Raw genomic sequence first — 25,314 nt, 5'->3', positions numbered from 1 at the left:
AAAAAGATCCTCAGGTTGCAGAGCTGGAAAGAGCTCCTGCCAGCTAAAGTAGCTATCAGTGAACTAGAAAGACCCCACAAGCTACTGCAGACTTTTGGCTTAGATTAGCCAATCTTTTGGATTAGATTAGATTCTGTGAGAAAGTGGCTGGAGACGATCCTTTTTAACATCAGTGCTGTTACTAGGTTGGATCCAGACTTAGGTTGCAATCCTAACCCTACTTATCTGATAGTAAGCCTCATTAAATTCAATAAGACCTATTTCTGAGTTGACATGGTCAGGATTACAGCCATAATCATATTTAGAATAGGCCTGCTGAAGTTAACTGAATTTAAATTAGTCCTGACTAAGTTTGGATCCAACCTATTCTATATTATGATTACTTCCCATTTTAGATCAGTGTTTGATTATTCTATTCTGTTTATTTTGTAGATTTCTTGGTGCAAAGCCAAAGGGCAGGATGAATATGTTTAAAAGTAAAAGATGAAAAAAAATAATGAACTAATAGTCTGATGATTCATAAGGCATCTTCATAAGCATTTCCCTATTCATTTTTGATTGCCAGTCCCCATACTATAAAGGAGCATTTTAAAACAGTTTTGGAATTGTTCTGGGTCTCCCTCCCCCCCGCTGCTTTCAACAGAAAAGACTGCACACAACAAATCTGCATAATTGCAAAGTTAATTTTAGCACCTCATGCAAATTGACGTTTGCTTTTCCTCTGCGCCTCCTGAGTTCTTTGCTTTGCTCCTCAAACACATTAGTGCCACCTTTGCTCACTAAAAAGATGCAAATAGTTATTGAGAATAACTTAAAAGGGAAACTCTGTTTAGTCAAGAATCTCATCAATGATCCGGCAAGATCAGAGATCTCAAGCATGAACTTCATACATCAAGCTTGTTGCTCAACAGCAAACTGGGAAGGTGAATTGCAAATAGCATGTATAATAGCTAGCAAAGCATCTGCCAATATGAAGTAATGTAGATCTGTACATATGCCTCCAAGCACTTGCACTCAGAGACACAGGGCTAGGGCTGGCTCCAGCATGGACGGTGTCTTTGGCAGAGTAGATGGCCCCCTTCTATTGATGCCCATCTCACTGGCACTCCTCTGCTTCTAAAAAACACAAAAACTTCTTGCTACAGCTTGCAGCGGCAGCAGTAGGACTACAAGGATCAGCGTCTGGCTTCCGCCTCTGCTAGGGTTATCTTATTTGCGCCATCACTTATGGCAGTGGCACAGCAAGAGGAATCAGCAGCAAAAATCACTCCCTCATTTTCTTTTCTAATAGTGTTTATTTTTTGAGTTTTCACAGCACTATATGCAGTAACAGCATTAAAACAACTGTGAAGCACTTTACAAATATAGTTAGAACAACCAAATCCCCCCAACCCCCCAACCCCGAAAGTTCCAAGAGTGTCACATACAACTAATGATGCTATATTGTGTGAAATCCATTAATGTAGTTTCTTTCTTTTGTTTAACTTAACAGATCTCTCCACAAATTTCCACAAGCGGTTGGTGGATTCCCCGTTTGTTCACTCTTTCTTATGTATTGGTTGTCTTATAGTTTCCAACCCCAACTCAGCATTAGGGGCACTTTAGGAAAAACAACATAGCGGCTGCAGTGCGTCTATGCCTCTTGCTGTGCTGCTACAAGGGGCAGAAAAGTGTTAAAAGATATCCTCAGCACAGGCAGTTGCCACATGCCAGTCCTTGTGCTTTTGCTGCTGACACCACAGGCAGAGGCTATTTTTAATAGACTGGATGGATGGATGGATGGATGGATGGATGGATGGATGGATGGATGGATGGATGGATGGGCCAGAGAAAGAACAGGGTAGATATCAGTGGGGGTCATTGCTGGGTGGGGAAAAGCAGCAGGATGCCATTGGGGTAGGGGCTAAATTTAGTCCTGCTCCTGATATCCCCACTTGTTGCTCCTGCCTGCTTAGCCCCATCCTGCAACCTGTGTCTTGGTGACATACATGTAGTTATTAAAGCCATCCACCTGGCAAGATTGTAAGACTGGAGCTATGCAGCATTAAAGCAACATCTCCCCATTTTTTTGTTTCACCAAAATGTTCGATATAATTGGGCAACATTTTAAGCACACTTTAAAAAAAGTACATCCAAAATATCTTTAATCTGGGTGGATTTAATATGCTAAATGCAGCAGAGGCAATGATCTCTGTTTTTGACTTTGAACATCAACACTCTGGAGAATTCCCATTAGCTCTACCTATTAAAATTTAACATTCTGCTACAGTACAGAGAAGAAATTTGGGAAAGCTAAGAAATACAGGGCACAATCCAGCCAAAGTGAAGCACTTTTAAATGCGACTGATTTCAGTAGATCATTCACTGAACTTTTTCACTGAAATCAATTGGATTTAAAACAGCTTTGCTTAGCCTGGATGGTGCCGCAGTTTGCTGTTTGAGGATGTGTAAGGAAGCTTAAAATCAACACTTTCAAAAAACTACAGCTGCCTTGTATTTTAGCACAAGACCAATCTAATGAAGGCTTCTTACATACCCCCAACTCCACCCAAAACAATAAATGCCAATTCTATAGACAGGGCAAATCCCAGAGACCTCAACTCAATTTTTCAGTCAATCCCTAGACAAAACCAGACAACAATGATGTAATTACTTTTACTCCAACATACAAAACTTCATTACTAGATGTTACAGCCAGACAAATTCAGCTTTCAGTTATGAAAAACCAGGTCCCTAGACAACCAGCAAAGGAGATCATGCATGTGTAGACTTGCAACTTCGTGTGCACGCAATGCAGATGCAAATCTGGGCACGCACTCCCTTCCATATTGCAGTGTTCATCAGGAGCCACTGAAATGGTTGGATATATATGTTTATGTGAATAATGATATCTGTGCACCAGAAATCATGCATGACTAGAACTGGATCAGGGCCAATATGTATATACTTTTATTATCATGGAACACCTTGGTGAATTCTTGAAGGTAATCTCCGGCTAAGCAGTTACATTAGCGCTACAACTTTTACCTGCACAATGTAATTTTCCTGCCCAATCCTCTCCCTGCCCTCCTCCCCAAATCTGCTCTGGAGGATTGGTGAGAGTGGGAAAGGTACATTGCTCAGCTAAAAGAAGTTGTGCTAGTGTAACTGTTTAGTTGGATACCACCCGCATCTCCTGTAAGAATTACGGTTGCCAGTCAGCCAGAATTTACTAGCCTGCCTTCTATTTCATATCTATGCCCAATTTCTGTAACATGAAGATGTAAAAATAAGGTGGAACATCTGTCTTTGCAGTTTTTATCATTATCTCACTCCTTTCTATGAGATGCATTTTAAAGGGCACTCTGCCTATGCATACATTTCAAGGAGTATAATGCCTACTACCCCTTATGCTTATTTAAACATAATTTCTATCATGGTGGAAGTCACTAGGTATCTTCTTAAAGGAACCATGCTCTTTAGGTGCTTTTTTTTTAAAAAAAAACCCTTCCCCATATGAGAAAGGTGCTCTGCATGTGCACAGAGGCATTTAAGTCAAAGTGCCAGTGCTTTTGAAAACACTGAAAATACAAATGAAAAGATCTGCTGCAGAGCAGTGGTGTTCAGCCCTCTCAGGGGCTCCTCAGAAGGGGTTCCACAATAAAATATGGTAGTAGCAGACAATCTGTCTGAAAGACAGCTGTATGCCAATTAGGAGCGTAATAAACATGATCTATGTATGGCACTGTTCTTCAAACTTGGGTCCCCATATGTAGTTGGACTACAACTCCCATAACCCCCAGTCAGTTTAGGCAATGATGAGAGATGATGGGAGTTGTAATCCAACAACATATGGGGATCCAAGGTTGAAGAATAGTGATCTATGATATATACCCAGGTCACGCATGGGTGACTGCTAGTCCCAAGAAACCTGGATGGTGCCTCTATAAAGGGCGAGTGCACCCTAAAACAAACACCCAATGTTCAGGAATCCCACAACTGACCCCTGACAGGATGGCTGGGCAGACACAAAATGGGTTCCTTGAGTGTTGAAGTTTGACGGCCAGTGCACCCGTAGCAATTTGTATGCACATTGTTGTACACCACCTTGATATTTTATGAGATGGCTTTAGGACAGGGCGAAGCAGTCAATTTTGATTTCTTTCATTTTCCCAGTCTTAAGTCCAGCTCTCCATATTTCCACATCAGCTTGTAATTTTTTAAAAAAGAAAAGGTTCTCATGACAATTCATCCGCATTTTAATGCTAATTTCTTTCTTTATACCCATTTGTAAGTAATTTTGCCCAATATATACAGTGTTTTTTTGCAAAGCAACCCCCCCCAAATAATGCATTTTATATGTTATTTTCACTGATACATGCATATTTATGGACACTTTACTTCAGTATATGCGTTTTTGAATACATTACTTGGATGGATAATTGCACTGCAAAATTCAGAGAAGTGTGAATTTTGAAGGGTGGTGGTGTTCTTGTATTGTTTCAGAAAATGCAAATTAGGTAGGTGTGTCTTTAAATATGAACTGAATCGAATTTCTCCCCCATTCCTAGATGGCAGTATAGAAATGCTTTTATAAATAAATAAATATGAATTCAACTCGAGATTCAGAGGAGAAGGCAAGATACTGGCATTCCTCTTAAAACATTTTTAGACATCCTTTTGGCAGAGAAACTAGACAGGATAGTGTGAAAAGTGTTAGTTTTGTATTCCATGCACATATTCAGCAACATCTTAGCACCTTGTTTTGAGTTTTTTTAAAAAAGAACAGGGGGGGGAGTAGGAACTGCTTCAAATGTATCTTCTTGTTTGAATTCCAGCACATTAGCCACATCACTGCGTATTCAGCGGATGGCTCTTAAATTTTCCCATCATGACCTACAAGACTTAGTGAAGAGTTACATCTCTAGAGAAAACAGCTCCACTAACAGCAAGATCATGCAATTGCCTGTTGAATGAAGTGTTAGTGAAATTTAAAAAAGCAACGCTGGGCAACAATTTTACAGTGTGTATTGCAAGCTCATTAATGAATTTAAACTTTAATAATCTGTAGTTTATTATATCTTATGAAACATCTTGCTGCCAGCACTTGCTGTTAAATGAGGTACTATTATTACTCAGCTTTTTAAAAGGTGTGCAAAACATTGCAGCAACTGGCAATTGGGGATACCAAAGTATATTGGGAAAAGAGGACTAAGATCTTATTCTAGTTCCTAATCTTAGACTAGGGCAGTAACTGACTTATCTCACTGTGGAGGAAATTGGTTGTTATATAAATATATAACCTTTGCCTGTAGGTTTGCTAAGGGGTGATGGGGTTAACTTGTTAAACTTCACCTGTCTAGGGATCAAACTGAAGGGATATAAATTCATTGATAATGGGGTGGATTGCATGTAAGCATTGTCTGTAGTTGGGAATTAAGATCCCTTGAATTTGTGGATTGGAAGGCATGGTAGTGATGTAGCCGCAGGCTATGTCTGACCAGTGACTTACTTTGGTATCCAAATTAAGGAGTGTCTCACATAGAGGAAACATAAGCCAGGCAGAAAGATGTCAACAGCACCATACTAACACTGAAAGTACTGAAAGACTGTTGTAAGCTGTTAGAGTCTGTGTAGCCAGAGAAATTTTAGTAAATGTTTATTTTTTTTTATCATTAATTTTATTCAAATTTTCAAACACAAAACAAAACAAAACAAAAAAGAAACAGATTAAACAATAAAATAAAATGTTGACTTCCAATTTGTCGCAGATCAGTTATAGGTCTATGATATATAACAAACCTGTCTCTTAATATATTACAAAATCACTTTCCTCCAGTAGTTATCTTAATTAATCATCAAATCTCATTAACATCACTTTATTCTTTCCGCAAAAAGTCAAAGAGAGGTTTCCACTCCTTGAGAAATATATCCATCGATTTTTCTCCAAATAAACATGTCAATTAATCCATCTCATCAAGTCTGCTAGGTCCAGTAATTTCAATACCCATTTTTCCATTATCAGTGTTAATTCCATCTTCCAACTTCCATCCTTGCACCCATAATAATCTTGCTGTCATAGTCATAGTCATATAGTAAGAGTCTGATGGGAATTTCCTTCATCACAAATATTTCCTTGCCGTCAATTCTGAATGTGTTGCTGAAATATTGTTGTAAAGTCATATCTCTGTTCCTCTTTTTTACGAAATGCACTAGCACATCTCTTGAGAGTTTTTCCATTGTCACATATCTGGAATTAATTCTATAAATTTTCTCTATTTCAAGTTCCATCAAATCATTCCAGTCCAGAAATTCCATCGAAGCATTGATAACTTTATCTCTGATATCTTCATCAATTTCTCCAGGGACAACGTCGAATTCCAAACAGTAATCTTTATCTCCAGGATCCACAAACTCCAAATATTTTTCCAGTTCCACACTTGATATATCTGTTCCAATCTCCAGGACTTGCATCCTCCCTTTAATTTTTGCCATAAAGTCCAAATCTTTTTCCAATTCCACATTTAATATATCTGATCCAATCTCCAGAATTTGCTCCTTCCCTTTAATTTCTTTTTCATCTTCTATTGCTTGTCCATCTGCTCCTTTTCTCATATAATCCTTTATTTCTTTCAACTCCTGTTTCACTTTACCAAATTCAGTTGCCATCTCTTGTCTACTCTGTCCCAGTTCTTGTTTCGTTATCTTAATCTCATCCATTATCTTCTGAAACATATCCAGAGGGGAAAACCCTTCCAGGGATACATCCAGGGTCTCTGCCACTTCTTTGATTGTCATTCTTAAAGCCGAAGAAAAAACCCTTCAAATTTCCAATATAGCCACAATTCCCAAGCAAAGAGTAATTTGCTTCTTTTTCCAGCAATAAGGGGGTTAATATTCCAGGCCTGTTGACATCATCTGGCCAGCACAGTTCTTATCTCCCACACGTCCAAGAATGCAAAACAAATTTGGTTCACAACGCCGAACAATTAGTAACATACACAAACAGCAGATTCGTCTAAAGAAAGTAGTCCAAGAAAAAGTAGTCCCAGACATATATCAATCAAATAATCATCTAGATCAGATTTTCTCTTCGGGTAAGTTGCCCCTCATCCGTTTTAATCTTTATAGTTTCCAAATTCAGGCCAGCTTTTTGCCATAAAAAATAAGATAAGCTTTTTAAATTTTCTTTCCTCCTCCTTAATTCCTTGTATAAAAGAGAGAAGTGTAACTCACCCAGGTATCTTGATTTCTGATTCTTAAACAAATCTCTTTTACTGTAGTAATTTAAGCCAAATGATAAGATTAGACAGAAGGAAGCCACCGACAGCCTAATGAAGTTTCTGTGGATAATCTTCGGTTCACCCTTGCCTGGGAGAACATTTATACCAGTCAAAGTTCCCTTTTGACTGATTTTAAACTGAAAAAAGCTTCCTCTGAGACAGAGCTCATCTCAGAGGCAGCCACAGGCGGAGCAATCCTTCCGGGAAGTCAGAAATTTTAGTAAATGTTTAGTCTTAATTCATAAAATCTCACAGTATTCGAAAACCACCCCAAGCTCCATGCTTTGACATGCACTTGAGGAAGCACAAGAGGATTTTAGGTTGTTTGATGAAAGGCAGCCAGGGTAAAATAAATACTTTCATCTAGTGGCAGTGGGAGTTTAACAGGAAGGGTGGGCAAACAGAGGGGTACACTCTCACTTGGCTGGAACTGCCCTCAGGGCATGAGACCCAGGGAGGCTGAGGTGTTGTGACCCTCAGTAGATAGACAACCTTCCATTACTATATAGTAAAGATGTTTTGTTGTTATTGTTGCTGCTTACATAGTCTCATGACTATATGCATTCAGAGAGTTAAAAACAGAGGCAGGCTTTAGAGACAACTGGCACTGCTTGCATCCAACACCAGCTCCTTTTAAATGTGAGAATATTGCATAATGGTTACACCACAAAGGAAAGCATTGTCACGAGCCCTATAGCCTATAATCAGATAATCAGTGGATTACTCTAGGGGTAGGGAACTTTTTTCATCCTAATGGCTGCGTTCCTTCATGGGCACCTTTCTGGGAGCTATGTGCTAGAGGTAGGTGGAGCCAGAGGCAAAAGGGAGCGAAGCAATGGATGTGACTCATATCTTTGCACAGAAGGCGACATTCCAGCCACACAATGTTAGAGGTTCTACACACACACACCGTTTTCCATCTTCCACACAGGCAAGCAAAAGTCATTATTGCAGTTCAAGGACACAGTCCAGCCAGGCATAAGTACTTGACGAGGGAATGGAGCAGGGCTGATGGCCTAGGGCATGGATTAAGGAAGGGATGGGCCAACTTTGATGGGTGGGCGTGACAACCCAACTGCAAATGACCTGACATCATCATCATCATTGTTGTTGTTGTTGTTGTTGTTGTTTATTTCTAACCCACCTTTTGGCCAAAAGGCCCTCAAGGCGGCTTACAAAAAACACAAATATAAAAATACATCAATAAAAACAACACAATTTACAATAAGCAATACATAAATAAATAAATGTGGGTGAGAAGAAGGACGAGCACAGGAGAAGTCCAAAGGAATAGATCTTGAGGGGAAAGACCTGGAGGAGAGATCCTTTCTCCGTGACAACTGAGATGATGAATGAGCGAAGCCGTGCTACCCAGAGTGGATTTTAGTCCAGCCACCACAGACTGCCCCAACCCAGATCATCAAATTGCACCAGTCTCTTCGCTCCTGGCTCTTTCTCCAGCGGCTGCAGCAGCTGATGCTGCAGCTTCCCCTCTGGCTTCTGCGCCTCCTCCTGCCTCGCCAGCAGCGGAGGTGGCTTGGGTGGGCCTGGCTTGGGCCTCGAGGGCCTCGCAGAACTGCTCAAGGATGACAGCATGCTCCCCGCAGCTCAGGCAGGCCTCCAGCCAGTGCACCAGGGCAGTGTGGTGCTGGGAGAGGAGCGGCTCGGACAGGGTATATAATGGACAGGTGGGTTGTCCTACCCATCTGTCAAAGTCACTTGTGCAACATTTCCCCCAAGTCCCCAACAGCTAGTTGTGCTTGGGAACTGCAGGACAAGGGACTTTGCCAGTCCTATACAGCTGGCAAAGCTACTTCCTGCAGGATATGGCTGTACAACTCAGTTCCTCATGGGGAACTCAGCCAGACAGCCAATACAGCAGGCCTGAAGTCATCACCCATCAGCTGATGGGTGTTGAATTCAGCCCTGCTTTTTGCAGGAATCAGCAGCATGATTGAGTTTTCCATGTGACACTTGGTCACTCAGCCAATTCAGCTGTGTCTCTACCTGCCCTATATCTGACATCACATGTGGGGCAGATGGGTATGGTTTGGGGAAATGGCCTCACAAGCCAAATTTGGTCTACAGGCCATAGGTTCCCCACCCTTGGCCTAAGAAGAGTCCCAAGGGCTGGATACAGAGGCCTCCAGCCCCGATATTCCCCAGCCTGTTATCCACACTTACCTGGGAGAACTCACTGGGGTTGCTTCCGAGTAGACATGCACAAGATTGCACTGTTAATCCCTAAAAAGGCATCCTTGCTTAATCAGGCAATGCACTTTTAAAAACTGTTAATTTTTTAATGCAAATGGCTTATAAAATTGCAAGTGGCTGGTGCCATATTAGAAGAGACATTCACTCTCACACAGAAGGAAATGTTGTATAGAAGAGGATGTGACATAAATATGTACCATCTAAGAAACAAAGGGTGTGCTTTTCTTCAAAACAACTGTTTTAGTGATATGAAAATTTAATCAATTAACTGATTAACCAATTAAAACAAATTTGATTAATTGACAAGATTTTTGTCAATTAATCAAGTGACAGCCCTAAAAACAACATAATTAGCAAACGAAACAGGCAAAGCTTCCTGGAGGCAGTAGATAATGCAGCAAACCTTCCTAACCAAGCTTTTAAATGTGTCTCCAAGACAGTTCAGCATCCAGAAACTTTTCCCAGTGAAAGATATACATTAAATAGGTAATGTACATTACCTATTTATTTGGCCAACAAACAGATAGGCTAATTTCAACGCAGATAAGCTCTGTGCTGTCATGCTCCAAAAACTAAGAAGTTTTTGCCTAGAAGATGAATGTAACCAGCAATGTAGCATGTTTGCTTACTACAAAATCATGCTCTACAGAGTAGATGCAAAAGGACACATCAACTCACTCTTTGGACTGATATGGTGCAAAGGAAGAAGAGCATATGCTAGTTTTTCTCCCTGCTATCTTTATGACTTGCACTTCAGACAGAGACTAAGGGAAGAAGGAGGTGATATGTGCATCAGAGTGAATAGAAAAAGGATCACTTTCTTGATGTAACAGTAAGCTACTGAGCAGTGGAGATTTAAAAGTGCAAAACTTTGTGTCCCAGTGGGGCAGCCATCTTTATCTCTCTTTTTTTAACCACGAATGATGAATTGTGATGTAGTGTCATTCCTACAGGGCCATTCTCAGGGAAGAGTGCCATCAAACCGCTGCTTATTGCTCTCCAATGCCACTAGAATTGGTAACAAAGTTTGAAATATATATTTTTTTAAATCTGTAGAAGAAACCCTCTGTTGCCTCATATCTATCACGGAAAGCCACTAACCCTGAAATATATATACATATGAAATTTATTCCAACCGCCTAAGAGCCAAAAGTCTTTAGGGAGTGATTTTGCTCAATCCCTCACAATGAAAAAGAAGTATATCCACATCCCCTAACAGCAGTGCTCCTGTTCTGGGTTACAGCCAGCCAGCCAGCCAGGCGTTCCTCTGGGATACTCACGCAGGCTCCCCACTCTTCTCATTTGTCTGTTTTTCTTTTCCAACTGACACTAGTGTCCACTGAGTGTACTGTGTCCTCAGTGGGCTGTTTGAGAGAATATAATCCCCTTTGGGGCTATTTTTTAAAGTAGTTTTGAAAGCTTCAGCATTCTCCTGAGCATGCTGGTACTGTTTTGCTTCTTATTGGGTCCATTTTGGCTCCATTTTCGTTAGCACAGGGGCACCAAATTCGCCGACAGAGGGAGCAAACATTGGGATACTGGGTTACATTGGGAAAATGCATTTATGCCTTTAAAACATAATGCGAGGTATGATCTTAATACAAATGGACATCCCAGCAAGTTCAGATCCTTTAACAAGTCTGCTTGAACCAGGGGATGAACCTGGGACAAATTCATGGAAGATACTGTGGAGGGACAGAACCTTTAGGGTCAATGTCCAGAGACTTCTGGGTCATTGCTCAGAGGTTGTAAGATGTGCTGAATATGTGACAATGTAGAGGGGTGGGGGACGATATACACCACAAGATATTCTGAGCGTGCTATAGCAGTCTTACTGTAGCTAACCGTAAACTTCCGGCAGAACGAAATAAATATGTTGTGTGCTGGTAATGGTAATTTTCCACTGTTCAGATAAAAGAGGAAATGAAATTAAGCTTGCAAAAGCTCATTGATAGGAACTATAAAACACTGGTAGAGATCCTATGATATCAGAACCCTTTATGCAGCAGAAACACACTGCAATTGTTTGAAGGCTTCTCCTTGCATGCATGTTTTCTAGTTAACTTGATCTTCAATAAAGACATTCTTGCTTGTCCTGATCTCCAAACTTCTCTGGTGGATTTTCCACCACAATTTCCTGGTGCTGTGACTCAGACCCCACGCCCTTTTGTGTCTGGAGGACCGCATACTGGTTCCCACAGAACCCCTGGAGTGCCAACTATTAAGGTAAGAGACCTGTTAAATCTCTAAAGTGGGATTTTGGAGGAAGGCTGCCAGTAGGCTTTGTACCCGTGAGGGAGAGCTGGGATGCGACTTTTTCAATAGACAGGCCAGTGTAACTCTTAAGGTGCCTATCATTAAATCTGTCTGACTATTAAAGGAACTGCTACTCTGTGGAACTGCTTCTGAATTCAGCCTGCCTGGGAGAATAAGCCTGCACAAACAGAACACAACACTTGTTATTCCCATTGTGTGAATGCATGGATGAGCCCTGATTGTGTGGTTATCTGGAATCAGTTTGAAGAAATTCTGAAACCATCTGCAGTTGAACCAACCGTGTTGCTAGGCCCACCAGCTGTTGACCAACAGTGTCTTGAATGCAAGGGCAGATGGGGAACGAATAGTTTCTGGAACACCAAGAGATTGAGTGAGAAAACAAATGTATTATTTTATCCTCCTTCCCTTCCAGTGCATGAGTCCCATAGCTCTGCTGTCCAAGGACGCCTAGTGTCGGTCGCAAGATGGGGCTATGGTTAGGCTTCTGTGATTTTATGAACTTTCTTGTGTTTCTGTCACTTTTCCAACCCTTGTCTCTGAATAAGCCTGGCCTCGGTCAAAAGATGGGCCCAGGATGCATAAGCTTGGCCTCGGTCGACAGATGGGCCCCAGACCATCAAACCCCATCCTCAATAAGCCAGTCCTGTGTCGTGAGAGTGGTCTGGTCTGACAATGGGAACTGGTCAGTCTAAACAAGTTCCAGTCCCTCCTAAAGGGACTCCAGTATATTATGTTACACATTATTCTCCCAAGACCTGTAAATTTCTGGAAAAATTGACCTGGTATACCAGAAATGACCCTACTAAGCAGCAGTTTCTGGTTGAAGGGTCTTTTGATCTGGTTAAAATAGTGCACTTACAAGGTGCATTGGAATTGCGTGGTTCCAAGACACCTCAAACTCATTGGGACATGTTTTTTGACTGGTACCAAGAAGCTTCCAAAAGACACAAGGAGTCACAGATGCGTAGTCTTCGAGACTCCCAAGAAAAGTTACAACTGCAATTGAAACAAGTATGGGAGAAATTGGCCTCTCCCCCAAATTCAAATTGTAACCGTCTACAATTATCGTTGATCGGGCCCCCATCAGTTGTTCCTTCAGATCCAGAGGACATCCTTGATTTGTGCCTCAAATTGGCTGCCATGGGACCTCACCCTCCTGTTCAGCCTCCACCTTAACCTCAGCCAGTACCTGCTGTCCCTCCTATTTCACCACCTCCATACCTTGGAACTCCTTTTACCCCAGACACACTCTCCACCAATCCCTTTACTGTGAGCTCCATTTCAACCCCTGCCAGTTCTGTTTATTCCCAGGATGACCCATTTGCAAAGGTCTCTTGGAAGGTACAATTAGGAATTACTCCCACCTCGATAGTGCTTTCTCAACAACTCCAAGTTTCAGAGCTGGCTCCTGGACATTCCTATAACCTAAGGTCTAACTTAGCCCCATCATTCTCCTTGCAAGAATTGCCCAGTAATGGTCCAGATGGGGCAAATGTTATCACTGTCCATGCTCCATGGACTCCAGGAGATCTGTTAAATTTGGCCCATCACTTTCAAAAGATTCAAGAAGATTCTGATAAGTTTATGGAGGAATTAGAGACTGTTATAAATTGTTACAATCCTATCTGGGCAGATATTTATCAACTCTTCCGTTTATATTACACTGAGAGACTGTTCAATGCCTTTGTACTGCTGCCCAGCGGCCAGAACAGGATCCCGGTACAGGGCAACCACTGATTACTCATAGAGAACATTTACTCCAGTTCATTGCCACCCTTTGCCCCAGAAAGGCAGACTGGACCGAATTTAAGGCTTGCAAGCAAAATAGGGGAGAACACCCTGCTGATTATTTGCAGCGCCTCAAGGACACCTTTGAGAGACATTCTGGCATGGATGATCCTTTGCAAAATGCACAACCTGTCCTTGCTTCGTGCTTTGTAGGATTGCTGCCTAAAGTTTCTGATCAAATAAAAAATGTAGTCATCACTTGGGAAAGCAAAACTTTGGATGAATTATTAGCTGCAGCCATCCACTACCACAAGAAATTTGAAAAAGCTGAGGAAGATGTTGAATGTAAATTAGTGGCCCTCCAAATTCAACAAATTCAGCAGAAAGGAAGTGGAGCGCCACGTGGTAGAGGAACTCCTAGAGGCCCCCAGGGTTGTGGTAGGACCAACCCCATGGGGCCCAACAAATTTGAGACCAAATGCAATTATTGTAAACAGGAAGGCCACTGGAAATCAGAGCACCCTCCTTCATCTGCCCCTTCAGCTCCTCTGCCTCCTCCCTTTCCCTCTAGCAACCCATCTGCTCAGTATCAAGATTAGGATTGCCTAGAGGGATGCAACATTATTACTCCACTTCTGCCGCTTGACCCTATAGGGCTTGTTACCTGCTCTATTAATAATCAAACTGTCTCCTGTCTTGTAGACACTGAAGCTTCTCGCTGTACTTTGCGTGCCACTGAATTTCCTTCTATTTCTGCCTCATCTACTGTCATCAATGCTATAGACACTGAAGGGCATACTATACCTCACCCTGTTTCTATTCCCTTGTCAGTTTCATATTGGTTTATTTCCGAACAGCATGACTTTCTTCTTAGCCCTTCCTCCCCTGTTAATCTTCTGGGGAAGGATCTGTTGTGTAAATTGAGCTGCACGACCTATTGCTCCCCTGATGGCATCTGTTTGGATATGCCGGACCAGTAGCAGTGGAGTGTTTTGGCTGCTTTAACAGAATCTGATGAGCCTCAACCCAACACTTCCTTGTTGCAACAGGAACTGTTGGATAAGGTTCTTCCACAACTCTGGTCTACACATGTCAATGTAGGCCAGGTCTTAAGTGCAGAACCTGTGCATATTACTGTTGACCCAGCCAAACCACTCTCATGCTTGCCTCTGTATCCCATTTCCAAGGAGGCTGTGGCTGTTATTAAACTTGTAGTGGCTTCTCTACTTGAACAAGGAATCATTGTTCCCACCCACAGCCCATGTAACACACCTATTCTCCCTGTGAAGAAGCCAGGGAGGAATACTACAGGGTTTGCTCCGGGCGCACTCACACAGAAACATGGAGAAAAAACATTGACCCATAGCTTATGATAGCTTCTCTCTGGATCCTGTGGCTTCTGGACTACCACCCTGCCTTCGTTCAGTAGCCTCTGCTGTTCTCCTAGTCGAAAAAGCACAGCCCCTTGTTTTAGGACAGCCCCTCATTGTGGCCATCCTACATGCTATGACTGCTCTATTGCTTCAAAGCAAAACTCAGCACAGTTCCAATTCTAGGCTCACCCAATATGAAAAAGTGCTTCTATCTGCTGCTAATATGACTTTAACCTGTTGCTCTGTTTTAAACCCAGCTTCACTGTGACCTGTCCCCATGGACAGAGAATCCCATGACTGTCTTACTGTTACTGAGCAATTGCTAACCCCTCACCTGGACTGAAAAGATTTACCATTGCAGAATCCTGATCTAATTCTCTACACAGATGGCTGTTGCTTGCAAGATGAGAAGGGACAATTGGTTGCAGATTATGCAGTCTGTACCTAATACCAGATCTTAGAAGTTTACCAATTACCAGATGCTAACTCTGCTCAGAAGGCAGTGCTTTTTGCCTTCACTCAAACCTGTATCCTTGCAAAGGACCAGGCTGCCATCATCTACACTGATTCTAGATATGCCTTTGGTGCAGTGCATGATTTTGGACAATTGTGGAAACAGAGGATTCCTCACTTCAGCAGGAACACAGATTAGTAATAGTTATTATATTAACACTCTTTTGCAAGCTCTCCTTTTGCCCTCTACCCTTGCCATTGTGATATGTAAAGCTCATGTTTCTTCTTCTTCTGATGTTGCACGTGGAAATGCCCAAGCTGACCACGCAGCTAGGAATGCAGCCCTTTCTGGCCCCCAGGGTCCTAATGATTTTTTAAATTTGTTTTTCAGATGTCCAGTCACCATTGGCCTCCTTGGCTAATTTCACACACCTACAGGATCAGGCCCCAGAAAGCAAAAAGAATGGCTGGTCTCATAAGGGATGCATTTCGCACCCCGATGCTTTGTGGTGCCCCCCAGATGGCCGCCTGGTGATGCCCAAAGCACTCTTGCCGTACCTTTGCTCGTTTGACCCATTCAGTGGCCCACACGAGCAAAGGGGGGATGATAACTGTACAGCATGATTGGTTTGCTCATAACACTGGCCGGCGAATCAAAACCATCAGATAGTGCACACATTCCTGTGGGGGTTGTTTGTGAATCTTCAAATGGACTTTGTACAGATGCCTAAGTATTACTCCCTTAGTTATTACTGACATGTTTTCAGGCTGGGTTGAACCATACCCATGTCCAAGCTGATTCCATCATGATTCCATCACGGTGGCTAAGAAGCTTCTTAAGGAATTCATCCCTTGGTTTTGGTTGCCGTTGATATTGGACAGTGACCATGGAATACAATTCACAGGCGAAGTAGTTCAACATCTTTGTAAGGCCCTTGATATACAGCAGCATCTACACTGCGCATTGAACGATGAAATTCAGACCTTAAAAACAGGCTGTCTAAAATCTGTGCTGAAACTGGTTTGAAATGGCCTGATACACTGCCTCTTGCCCTCACACACATCAGCTCTACCGTGAATCATAAACATGGCCTAACACTACATTAAATCTTGACAGGACACCCTATGAGTATGCCAGCCACACCCCCATGTGCACAATTTGGTTTACAACTAACTGATGAACTCATGTTAATTTATTGCAAAGCCCTAATGAAACTTGTCAGATCTATTCATTCACAGGTCTAGGAAGCCTTGTGACATTCAGTGGAAGGTCCGTGCCATTCCCTGGAGCAAGGAGATTAGATGTATGTAAAGGTCCATCAGTGAAAGAATGTGCTCCAGCCCAGATGGAGGGGTCCCTTCCAGGTGCTGCTAACAAAGAACGCCATTGTTAAGTGTCAAGGACACCAGATGTGGGTTCACACATCACACTGCAAGAGGGTACCACCGCCATTGGGCCCAGGAATAGCAGAATTTCGGCCCAGACCTACACTCCCTGAGGCCCAGGATAAAGACCCGCAGGACCTCCCACTGCCTAGTGAGGAGGAGCGTAAAGGCATACCTTGTTGCAATCTCCGACCCAGGCAGAGTAGCACCAAAGCACCATAATAACGCTCACCAAAGTCCAGCTGGTGAAAGTGAAACTCAGGATGAAGACACCAATGAGGTCATCCACTACTTCAGCCCAAGAAAAAGAAGCCCACCGCCTAGATCCTACCCCCTTGGCTGGATGTGGCCCATCATTTGTGGCTTCCTGGGTTGGGACTCTTGTTGCTATTTCAACCGAGGGATACACCAAACATGGAATGGGACAAGGAAAGAGGAAGAGTACAACAATATTCAGGAATTGATGGAAATCAAAGGACAGGAGGGGCAGGGTCATGCCTTGAGGCATGAGACTGTGGAGGGACTGAGACCTTTTGGGTCAATGTCCAGAGACTTCTGGGTCATTGCTCAGAGGTTGTAAGATGTGCTGAGTATGTGACAATGTAGAGGGGTGGGGAACGATATACACCACAAGATATTCTGAGCATGCTATAGCAGTCTTACTGTAGCTAACCGTAAACTTCCAGCAGAATGAGATAAACATGTTGTGTGCTGGTAATGGTAATTTTCCACTGTTCAGATAAAAGAGGAAATGAAATTAAGCTTGCAAAAGGTCACTGCTAGAAACTATAAAAACACTGGTAGAGATCCTATGGTATCAGAACCCTCTACGCAGCAGCTACGCGTTGCTGTTGTTTGGAGGTTTCTCCAGGCATGCATGTTTTCTAATTAACTTGATCTTCAATAAAGAAATTCTTGCTTGACCTGGTCTTCACATTTTTCTGGTGGATTTTCCACCACAATTATCATGGCTGCTACTTTTGATGGGCTGTACACTACCTCTCAATGCTAGTTGCTGAAGAACATCAGCAGGAGGGTGCTGCATCATGTCCTCCCTGTAGGCAGCAGGATGCTGGGCTAGACAGGCCTTTGGTCTGATCCAGCAGGGCTCTTCTTACCTTACGTTCTGGTAGGTCATGGTGGCAACTCCTATCACAGCACTGCAGGACTGCTGTTCTTTTCCCATAATATGCAGTTCATGAAATGCCTTTCAAGGGCTTTTTTTGGTTGTTACCAACAGGCCAAAAAGAAAGTAGATCTTTCACTCCCAGACTAATAAAGTGATCTATTAAGAATGTAAGAAGATTCCTGACAAATCAGAGCAAGGTCCATCTAATCTTGATGCCTCTTGGAAGCCCACAAGCAAAGCATGAAAGCAACATCTCTTCTGTGGCATTGTTCTCCAGCAAGTGATATTCAGTGGTGTACTGCCCTTGAATATGAAGACTCCAATTAGCTGTCATTCCTTGCCTAACAGCATGTTGCTCAGTGGTGTTGCAACCAGAGCTTTTATACTGCACATGTGCATTCCATCAGCTTGCTGAGAATGCAGAGCAAATGAAGTTACCTTAATAGGTCTTCCATCTGGTGTAAGCACCTCCTCTGACAGCTCCATCATCTTCAGGGCCATCAGGGCTATGGGCTTTGCATGATTTAGGTTCTGTCTGTGGAGCCCTGCTGCAACGCAGTACGCATCACCTATTGTTTCCACCTGCAGCAATCAGACAAATCAAATGCAAAAATATGATAATGAACCAGGGTCTGGTACCATTAAGTCTCTGCAATCACCAAATGTTGCTTAAAAACATGTCAGCACAACATAAATAAGATAAGCTATTAGACAACGGAGTATAATTACCCCCAAGTTTGCAAACAGGCGCCTTCAAATTCTGACATCTCACTGCACAGTTGTTCATCATTAGTGATTACAAAATGATTAAAACTGAGGACAGCTTCTACTATCAAGTGGGTTGCAACAGCACTGTACCATAAAAAAGTGGATTTTTAAAAAATGGATGAGTGGGTCTACTGCTGGTGCCACTGTAGTTTGCCCTATTACGGAGTAAGAACTGTAGAGTATACCTATATAATGTATGCCTTTTTCAGAGTGTTAAAACAATCAACTGACATTAGGAACAGACTGAAAATCAATAGAGATAATTTCCTCTTCCTCTCTCATAACACTAGAACTCAAGTTCTCCAATGAACAGGAATCTACAAATGTACTCTCCATGGGTGCCCCTCTGAACTCTGGCAAGTGACCCTACCCTGTTCTCTGGCAAGAATAAATGAGCTGACAAGAAAAATGCTCTGATAGCCATTAATGTTTGCTACTGCTTGGATTATTGAGAGAAATTCTAAAGACATGGAGACCCAGCAAGATGGACAAGTCACTTGGAAAGAATGATTGCGGTGGGTGAGTGAGACCAATTATCTTTCCTTTGCCACTGAAGGATTCCAGGCTTAAAATTAAAAAAACAAAAAGGAGGGGGATGGAACATGCTTGGCTGCACACACATCAGATTTGTTCAGTCTGAACTCTGTTGGCTTGCAAGACAGAGAGATCGGGGAGGAAAGCAATCACACAAGTAGGGGCTGGATATTTATTTCCCTTTTCTGATGGGGCTCCTAGCTCAGTGTCCCTCCAGACTAACAAGTTTTTGCACGTGTATTCTCCAACAGGCCAGTGATGCAATAATAGAGCATTACTGGCAGATATATACTGGACCATCCACAAATCATTTTTCTTTATTAGTTGTTCTGTGATGCTTCCCTAATGTTAAGGCATTCTTGCCATCTGGAGGGCCACTCTGGAGTAACAAAAGTGGGACAAAACAACACCTGTGGAACATTTGTGTAATGAAAAGCTACAGGATTTCAGCAGGAATGTACGGGGCAAGCACCAATTGGAAATGGTGTAGTATGCCTGCTCCAGAACCTTTGAAGGCACAAACAGTATTGAAAGTGGGATCACATATAACTGCCCTGAGACCATCTTCAGCACAAATCATCATGAACGCACAATAAAAAGGATATCTAGAGGGGCCCTAAGACTGGCTGTTTAAAATGGTGCAAGAACAGAGGAAACAAGGATCCTTTTTAAGTGAATACTCAATGGGTTTTACAGCCTAATCCAGTGAATGCTCACTCTGAAGAAGTTAAGTCCCACTGAATTCTGCGAAGCTCACTCTCAGGTAACTACACAGGATGGTAGCCATAGAAGAATACAATAAGGAACCAACGTTTGTAGTTAGGAACAGAGGATAATGCTTTAGGTCAGGAGTTCCCAAACTATGGTCCACAGACTACCACTGGTCTGTGAGCTTTGTTCAGGTGGTCTGTCGGTGGATTTGTGGAATATATTTGAGGCTTTAAATTTAGTTGATAGAGAACCAGAAGAACTATGGATTGAAGTCAGAGACATTATCAGGGAAGAATGCAAAAAGACAATACCTCTAGTTAAAAAGAGAGAAAGACCTCCATGGATGACTGACAAAACCCTTAAAATGGTTAAAGAAAGAAGGAAAGCAAAAGCAAAAGGAGATAGAAACACAGTCAGAACCCTAAATACAATAATACAGCAAATAGTATGTAGGGACAAAGAGAAGCATTACAATAGTTATTGTATAGAAATAGAAGAGGACAACAAAAAAGGTAGAACAAGAGCCCTATTCCAAAAGATTAGAAAAATTGAAGGGAAATTTAAACTAAGAGTACGGATGTTGAATAATCAACAGGGGTACACACTGACTGAAAAGGATCCCAGGGAATGCAGTAATTATCAAACTATTGCCTTAATATCCCATGCAAGTAAAGTAATGCTCAAGATTCTACAATAAAGGCCCGTACTATATATCGAGCAAGAAATGCCAGATATCCAAGCTGGATTTAGAGGTAACAGAGATCATATCCCAAACATACGTTGGATAATGGAACGGAACAAGGAATTTCAGAAGGAAATCACCCTGTGCTTTATAGATTATAGCAAAGCCTTTGATTGTGTAGATCATGAAAAACAATGGAATGCTATAAAAGAAATGGAGATGCCAGAGCATCTGATTGTACTGATGTGTAACCTATACTCAGGACAAGAGGCTACTGCAAGGACAGAATATGGAGAAACCAATTGGTTCCCAATCGGAAAGGGTATGAGACAGGGGTGTATTTTATCACCCTATTTGTTTAATCTATATGCAGAACATATCATACGGAAAGTGGGATTGGACCAAGATGAAGGAGGTGTAAAAATTGGAGGAAGAAATATCAATAATTTAAGATATGCAGACGATACCATACTACCAGCAGAAACCAGTAATGATTTGAAAAGAATGCTGATGAAAGTTAAAGGGGAAGCACAAAAGCAGGACTACAGCTGAACGTCAAGAAGACTAAAGTAATGACAACAGAAGATGTATGTAACTTTAAAGCTGACAATGAAGACATTGAACTTGTCAAGGATTATCAATACCTTGGCACAGGCATTAACCAAAATGGAGACAATTGTCAAGAAATCAGAAGAAGGCTAGGACTGGGGAAGTCAGCTATGAGAGAACTAGAACAGGTCCTCAGATGCAAAGATGTATCACTGAACACTAAAGTCAGGATCATTCAGACCATGGTATTCCTGATCTCTGTGTATGGATGTGAAAGTTGGACAGTGAAAAAATTGGATAAGAGAAAAATCAGCTCATTTGAAATGTGGTGTTGGAGGAGAGCTTTGCACATACCATGGACTGCAAAAAAGACAAATAATTGGGTGTTAGAACAAATTAAACCAGAACTATCACTAGGAGCTAAAATGATGAAACTCAGGTTATACTTTGGACACAATGAGAAGACGTGATTCACTAGAAAAGACAATAATGCTTGGAAAAACAGAAGGGAGTAGAAAAAGGGGAAGGCAACACAAGAGATGGATTGATTCCATAAAGGAAGCCACAGACCTGAACTTACAAGATCTGAACAGGGTGGCTTACAACAGATGCTGTTGGAGGTCACTTATTCATAGGGTTATCATAAATCATAATAGACTTGAAGGCACGTAACAACAACGGGAGACGGCGGGTCAATCACATTAAATATTCATATTGATTTTAAATGTATTTTATTGCTTTTTTATTTCTTGTATTGCATTTCATTGTATTAGTATTTGAATTCTGTGTGATTATTATACAAAATAAAAGAAATAAAAGAAACAATAAAAATTAAAAATCAGATAGCATCTAGCACAGTGGATTACAATTGCTCCAAGTTGCAGAACAATCATTAAGTAGTCTGCCAAGACCCTCATCAATTTTCAAGTGGTCTGTGGGGGGGCAATTGGGGAGCCACCGCTTTAGGACTAATTAGGGCTTGTACTTAGACACTCACCTAGGTGCTTGTGTCCTCTCTAAGTCTCAGTCGTGTAGCCACCATAGCTTACTCAATATAGGCAACTGGCTGAGTGGCAAATTACAAATCCCAATGAATTCTAAAGCAGCACCCCATTTTAACTGCAGATATACAGTGCAAGAAGACACATAAGGAGGTCTGTTTTTAGACTGAATTAACAATATTAATGATTGTTATTACTGAATTAACAAGAGGCGATGATGCCTGGAGTGCCGCAGGGTACCATCCTGTCCCCCATGCTGTTTAAGAACATAAGAACATAAGAACATAAGAAGAGCCTGCTGGATCAGGCCAGTGGCCCATCTAGTCCAGCATCCTGTTCTCACAGTGGCCAACCAGGTGCCTGGGGGAAGCCTGCAAGCAGGACCCGAGTGCAAGAACACTCTCCCCTCCTGAGGCTTCCGGCAACTGGTTTTCAGAAGCATGCTGCCTCTGACTAGGGTGGCAGAGCACAGCCATCACGGCTAGTAGCCATTGATAGCCCTGTCCTCCATGAATTTGTCTAATCTTCTTTTAAAGCCATCCAAGCTGGTGGCCATTACTGCATCTTGTGGGAGCAAATTCCATAGTTTAACTATGTGCTGAGTAAAGAAGTACTTCCTTTTGTCTGTCCTGAATCTTCCAACATTCAGCTTCTTTGAATGTCCACGAGTTCTAGTATTATGAGAGAGGGAGAAGAACTTTTCTCTATCCACTTTCTCAATGCCATGCATAATTTTATACACTTCTATCATGTCTCCTCTGACCCGCCTTTAACATCTATATGAAGCCCTTGGGAGCAGTCATCAGGAGATTTGGGGCGAGGTGTCAGCAGTATGCTGATGATACCCAGCTCTATTTCTCCATAACATCTGAATTGGGAGAGGCCATGCAAGCCCTGGACCGCTGCCTGGACTCAGAGGTGGGCTGGATGAGGGTCAATAAACTGAGGGAATTCCACAGGATAGGTGCCACCACACTAAAGGTCCATTTCCTATATTGTGCAGAACGAACACGGATGAATTGGTCACGGGAATTAAAGCGGTTGGTGCCTTGGGGGAAAGTGACCACATAATGCTGGAATTCGGGATTCTGGGGAAAGCCAAAGAAGAATATAGTCAAACATGGACCTTGGATTTCAGGAAAGCCGATTTTAGCAAGCTCAGGGAAATGATGGGTAGGATCCTGTGGCTAGATAGACTAAAGAAAAAAGGAGCCCAAGAAGCGTGGGAGTTCATGAAGAACGTATTACAAAAAGCGCAATCGCAAACAATTCCAAAGAGGAAGAAAAATGGAAGACATCGGAAAAAGTCAATGTGGCTACATGGAAGACTGGTGGAGGAGGTAAAAGTAAAAAAGAGCATGTATAAAGAATGGAAGGAAGGACGCATCACCAAGGAAGAGTACCGACGAGCGGCTCGGGCTTGCAGGAATAGCGTAAGGAAAGCTAAAACCCAGAATGAGGTGAGGCTGGTGAGGGAAGCAAGGAACAACAAAAAAGGGTTTCTCAGATATGTTTGAAGCAAGAGAAAGACCAAGCAAACGGTGGGACTGCTGCTCAATGAGGATGGCAAAATGTTGACAGATAACGAGGAAAAAGCAGAACTGCTCAACACCTATTTTGCCTCCATTTTCTCCCAAAAAGGGAACAGTGTGCAACCTTGCATCGGTAGCAATCTCAGTAAGGGGTCGGGACTGCAGTTTGAGATTGATAAGGAGATAGTCAGGAAATACCTAGTTAACCTAAATGAGTTCAAATCTCCAGGGCCTGATGAACTGCATCCCAGAGTATTGAAGGAACTTGCGGATGTACTCTCGGAACCTCAATCCCTATACGGTTTCGGCCCAGTTTATCTCACGGAGCGCCTTCAACGCCACCAATTATGCCGCCCGACAAGATCGGCCACACAGGGCCTTCTCTCAATCCCGCCAACAAAAACAGCCAGATTGGCGGGTACAAGAGAGAGGGCATTCTCAGTGGCGGCCCCCACTCTTTAGAACTCCCTCCCACAAGATCTCCGGCATGCCTCTTCCCTAAATGTATTTCGGAAAGCCTTAAAGACCTGGCTTTTTCAGCAGGCCTTCGGGGTATCCGGGGAGGGTTAATCGATATAATTGTAATGCCTCCTACCCAGTTTTAATATTGTTGTTGTAGATCTATTGTTTTTATTGTATTACTGTATTTTATTAATTGTATTTTAATAATTTTGTAAGTCGCCTAGAGTGGCCATTGGCCAGATAGGCGACGGAGAAATTAAATTTATTATTATTATTATTATTATTTGAGAAATCCTGGAGAACGGGAGAGGTGCCGGAGGATTGGAGATGGGCAAACGTCGTCCCGCTCTTTAAAAAGGGTAAAAAAGAAGATCCGGGGAATTACAGGCCGGTCAGTCTGACTTCAATACTGGGAAAGATATTAGAACGGATAATAAAAGAGTCCATTGACAACTATCTAGATGACAATGCTGTGATTAGAAGGAGCCAGCATGGGTTTGTCAAGAAAAAATCCTGTCAAACTAATCTCATCTCTTTTTTTGATCGCGTCACTAGCCTAGTAGATGGTGGAAATGCTGTAGATGTCATCTATCTAGATTTCAGCAAAGTGTTTGACAAAGTCCCCCACGACCTTTTGATTAGCAAACTCGTCAAATGCAGACTACATGGAAATACTGTCAGGTGGATTCACAACTGGTTGGAAAACCGTACTCAAAGAGAGGTCGTCGGTGGCTCTGCTTCGGACTGGAAGGAGGTCTCGAGTGGAGTGCCACAGGGTTCTGTCCTGGGGCCGATACTCTTCAACATTTTTATCAATGACTTAGATGACGGGGTGGAGGGAAGCCTTATGAAGTTTGCGGATGATACGAAACTGGGAGGGATAGCTAACACAATGGAAGACAGGAATAAAATCCAAAGGGACCTGGATAGACTAGGAAATTGGGCTGAAATTAATAAAATGACATTCAATAAAGACAAATGCAGGATTCTGCATTTAGGCCACAAAAACAAAATGCACGGGTACAGGATGGGAAATACCCGGCTTAGCAGTAGTGCGTGTGAGAAGGACCTTGGAATTGTAGTGGATCGCAAGTTGAACATGACCCAGCAGTGTGATGCTGCGGCAAAAAAGGCAAACGCGGTTTTGGGCTGCATAAACAGAGCTATAGTTTCCAGGTCGAGGGAAGTAATAGTCCCACTATATTCTGCATTGGCCAGGCCTCATCTGGAATACTGCGTTCAGTTCTGGGCGC

At 42.4% G+C, this 25,314-nt stretch overlaps 1 protein-coding gene across 4 annotated transcripts in view; it reads right to left on the bottom strand.

Moving 5' to 3' along the window:
- The window catches only part of GUCY1A2 (guanylate cyclase 1 soluble subunit alpha 2), a 286,509-nt gene that overhangs the window by 97,202 nt on the left and 163,993 nt on the right, over positions 1-25,314 (bottom strand). For 3 of the 4 annotated variants that reach the window (XR_009762895.1, XM_061628688.1, XM_061628689.1), the window contains exon 6: positions 18,261-18,404. Coding sequence is in view for 3 of the 4 variants with exons in the window: in XM_061628688.1 (XP_061484672.1) it covers positions 18,261-18,404 (144 nt within the window). In the remaining variant the exon portion in view is untranslated. Of the gene's footprint in view, positions 1-16,552; positions 16,676-18,260; positions 18,405-25,314 lie in introns of those variants that run through there. The other variant, XM_061628690.1, reaches the window with a different exon arrangement.

Source organism: Rhineura floridana, chromosome 5, assembly GCF_030035675.1.
Source record: "Rhineura floridana isolate rRhiFlo1 chromosome 5, rRhiFlo1.hap2, whole genome shotgun sequence".
Classification (NCBI taxonomy): Eukaryota; Metazoa; Chordata; class Lepidosauria; order Squamata; family Rhineuridae; genus Rhineura; species Rhineura floridana.
This window is presented reverse-complemented; position numbering and strand designations above follow the sequence as displayed.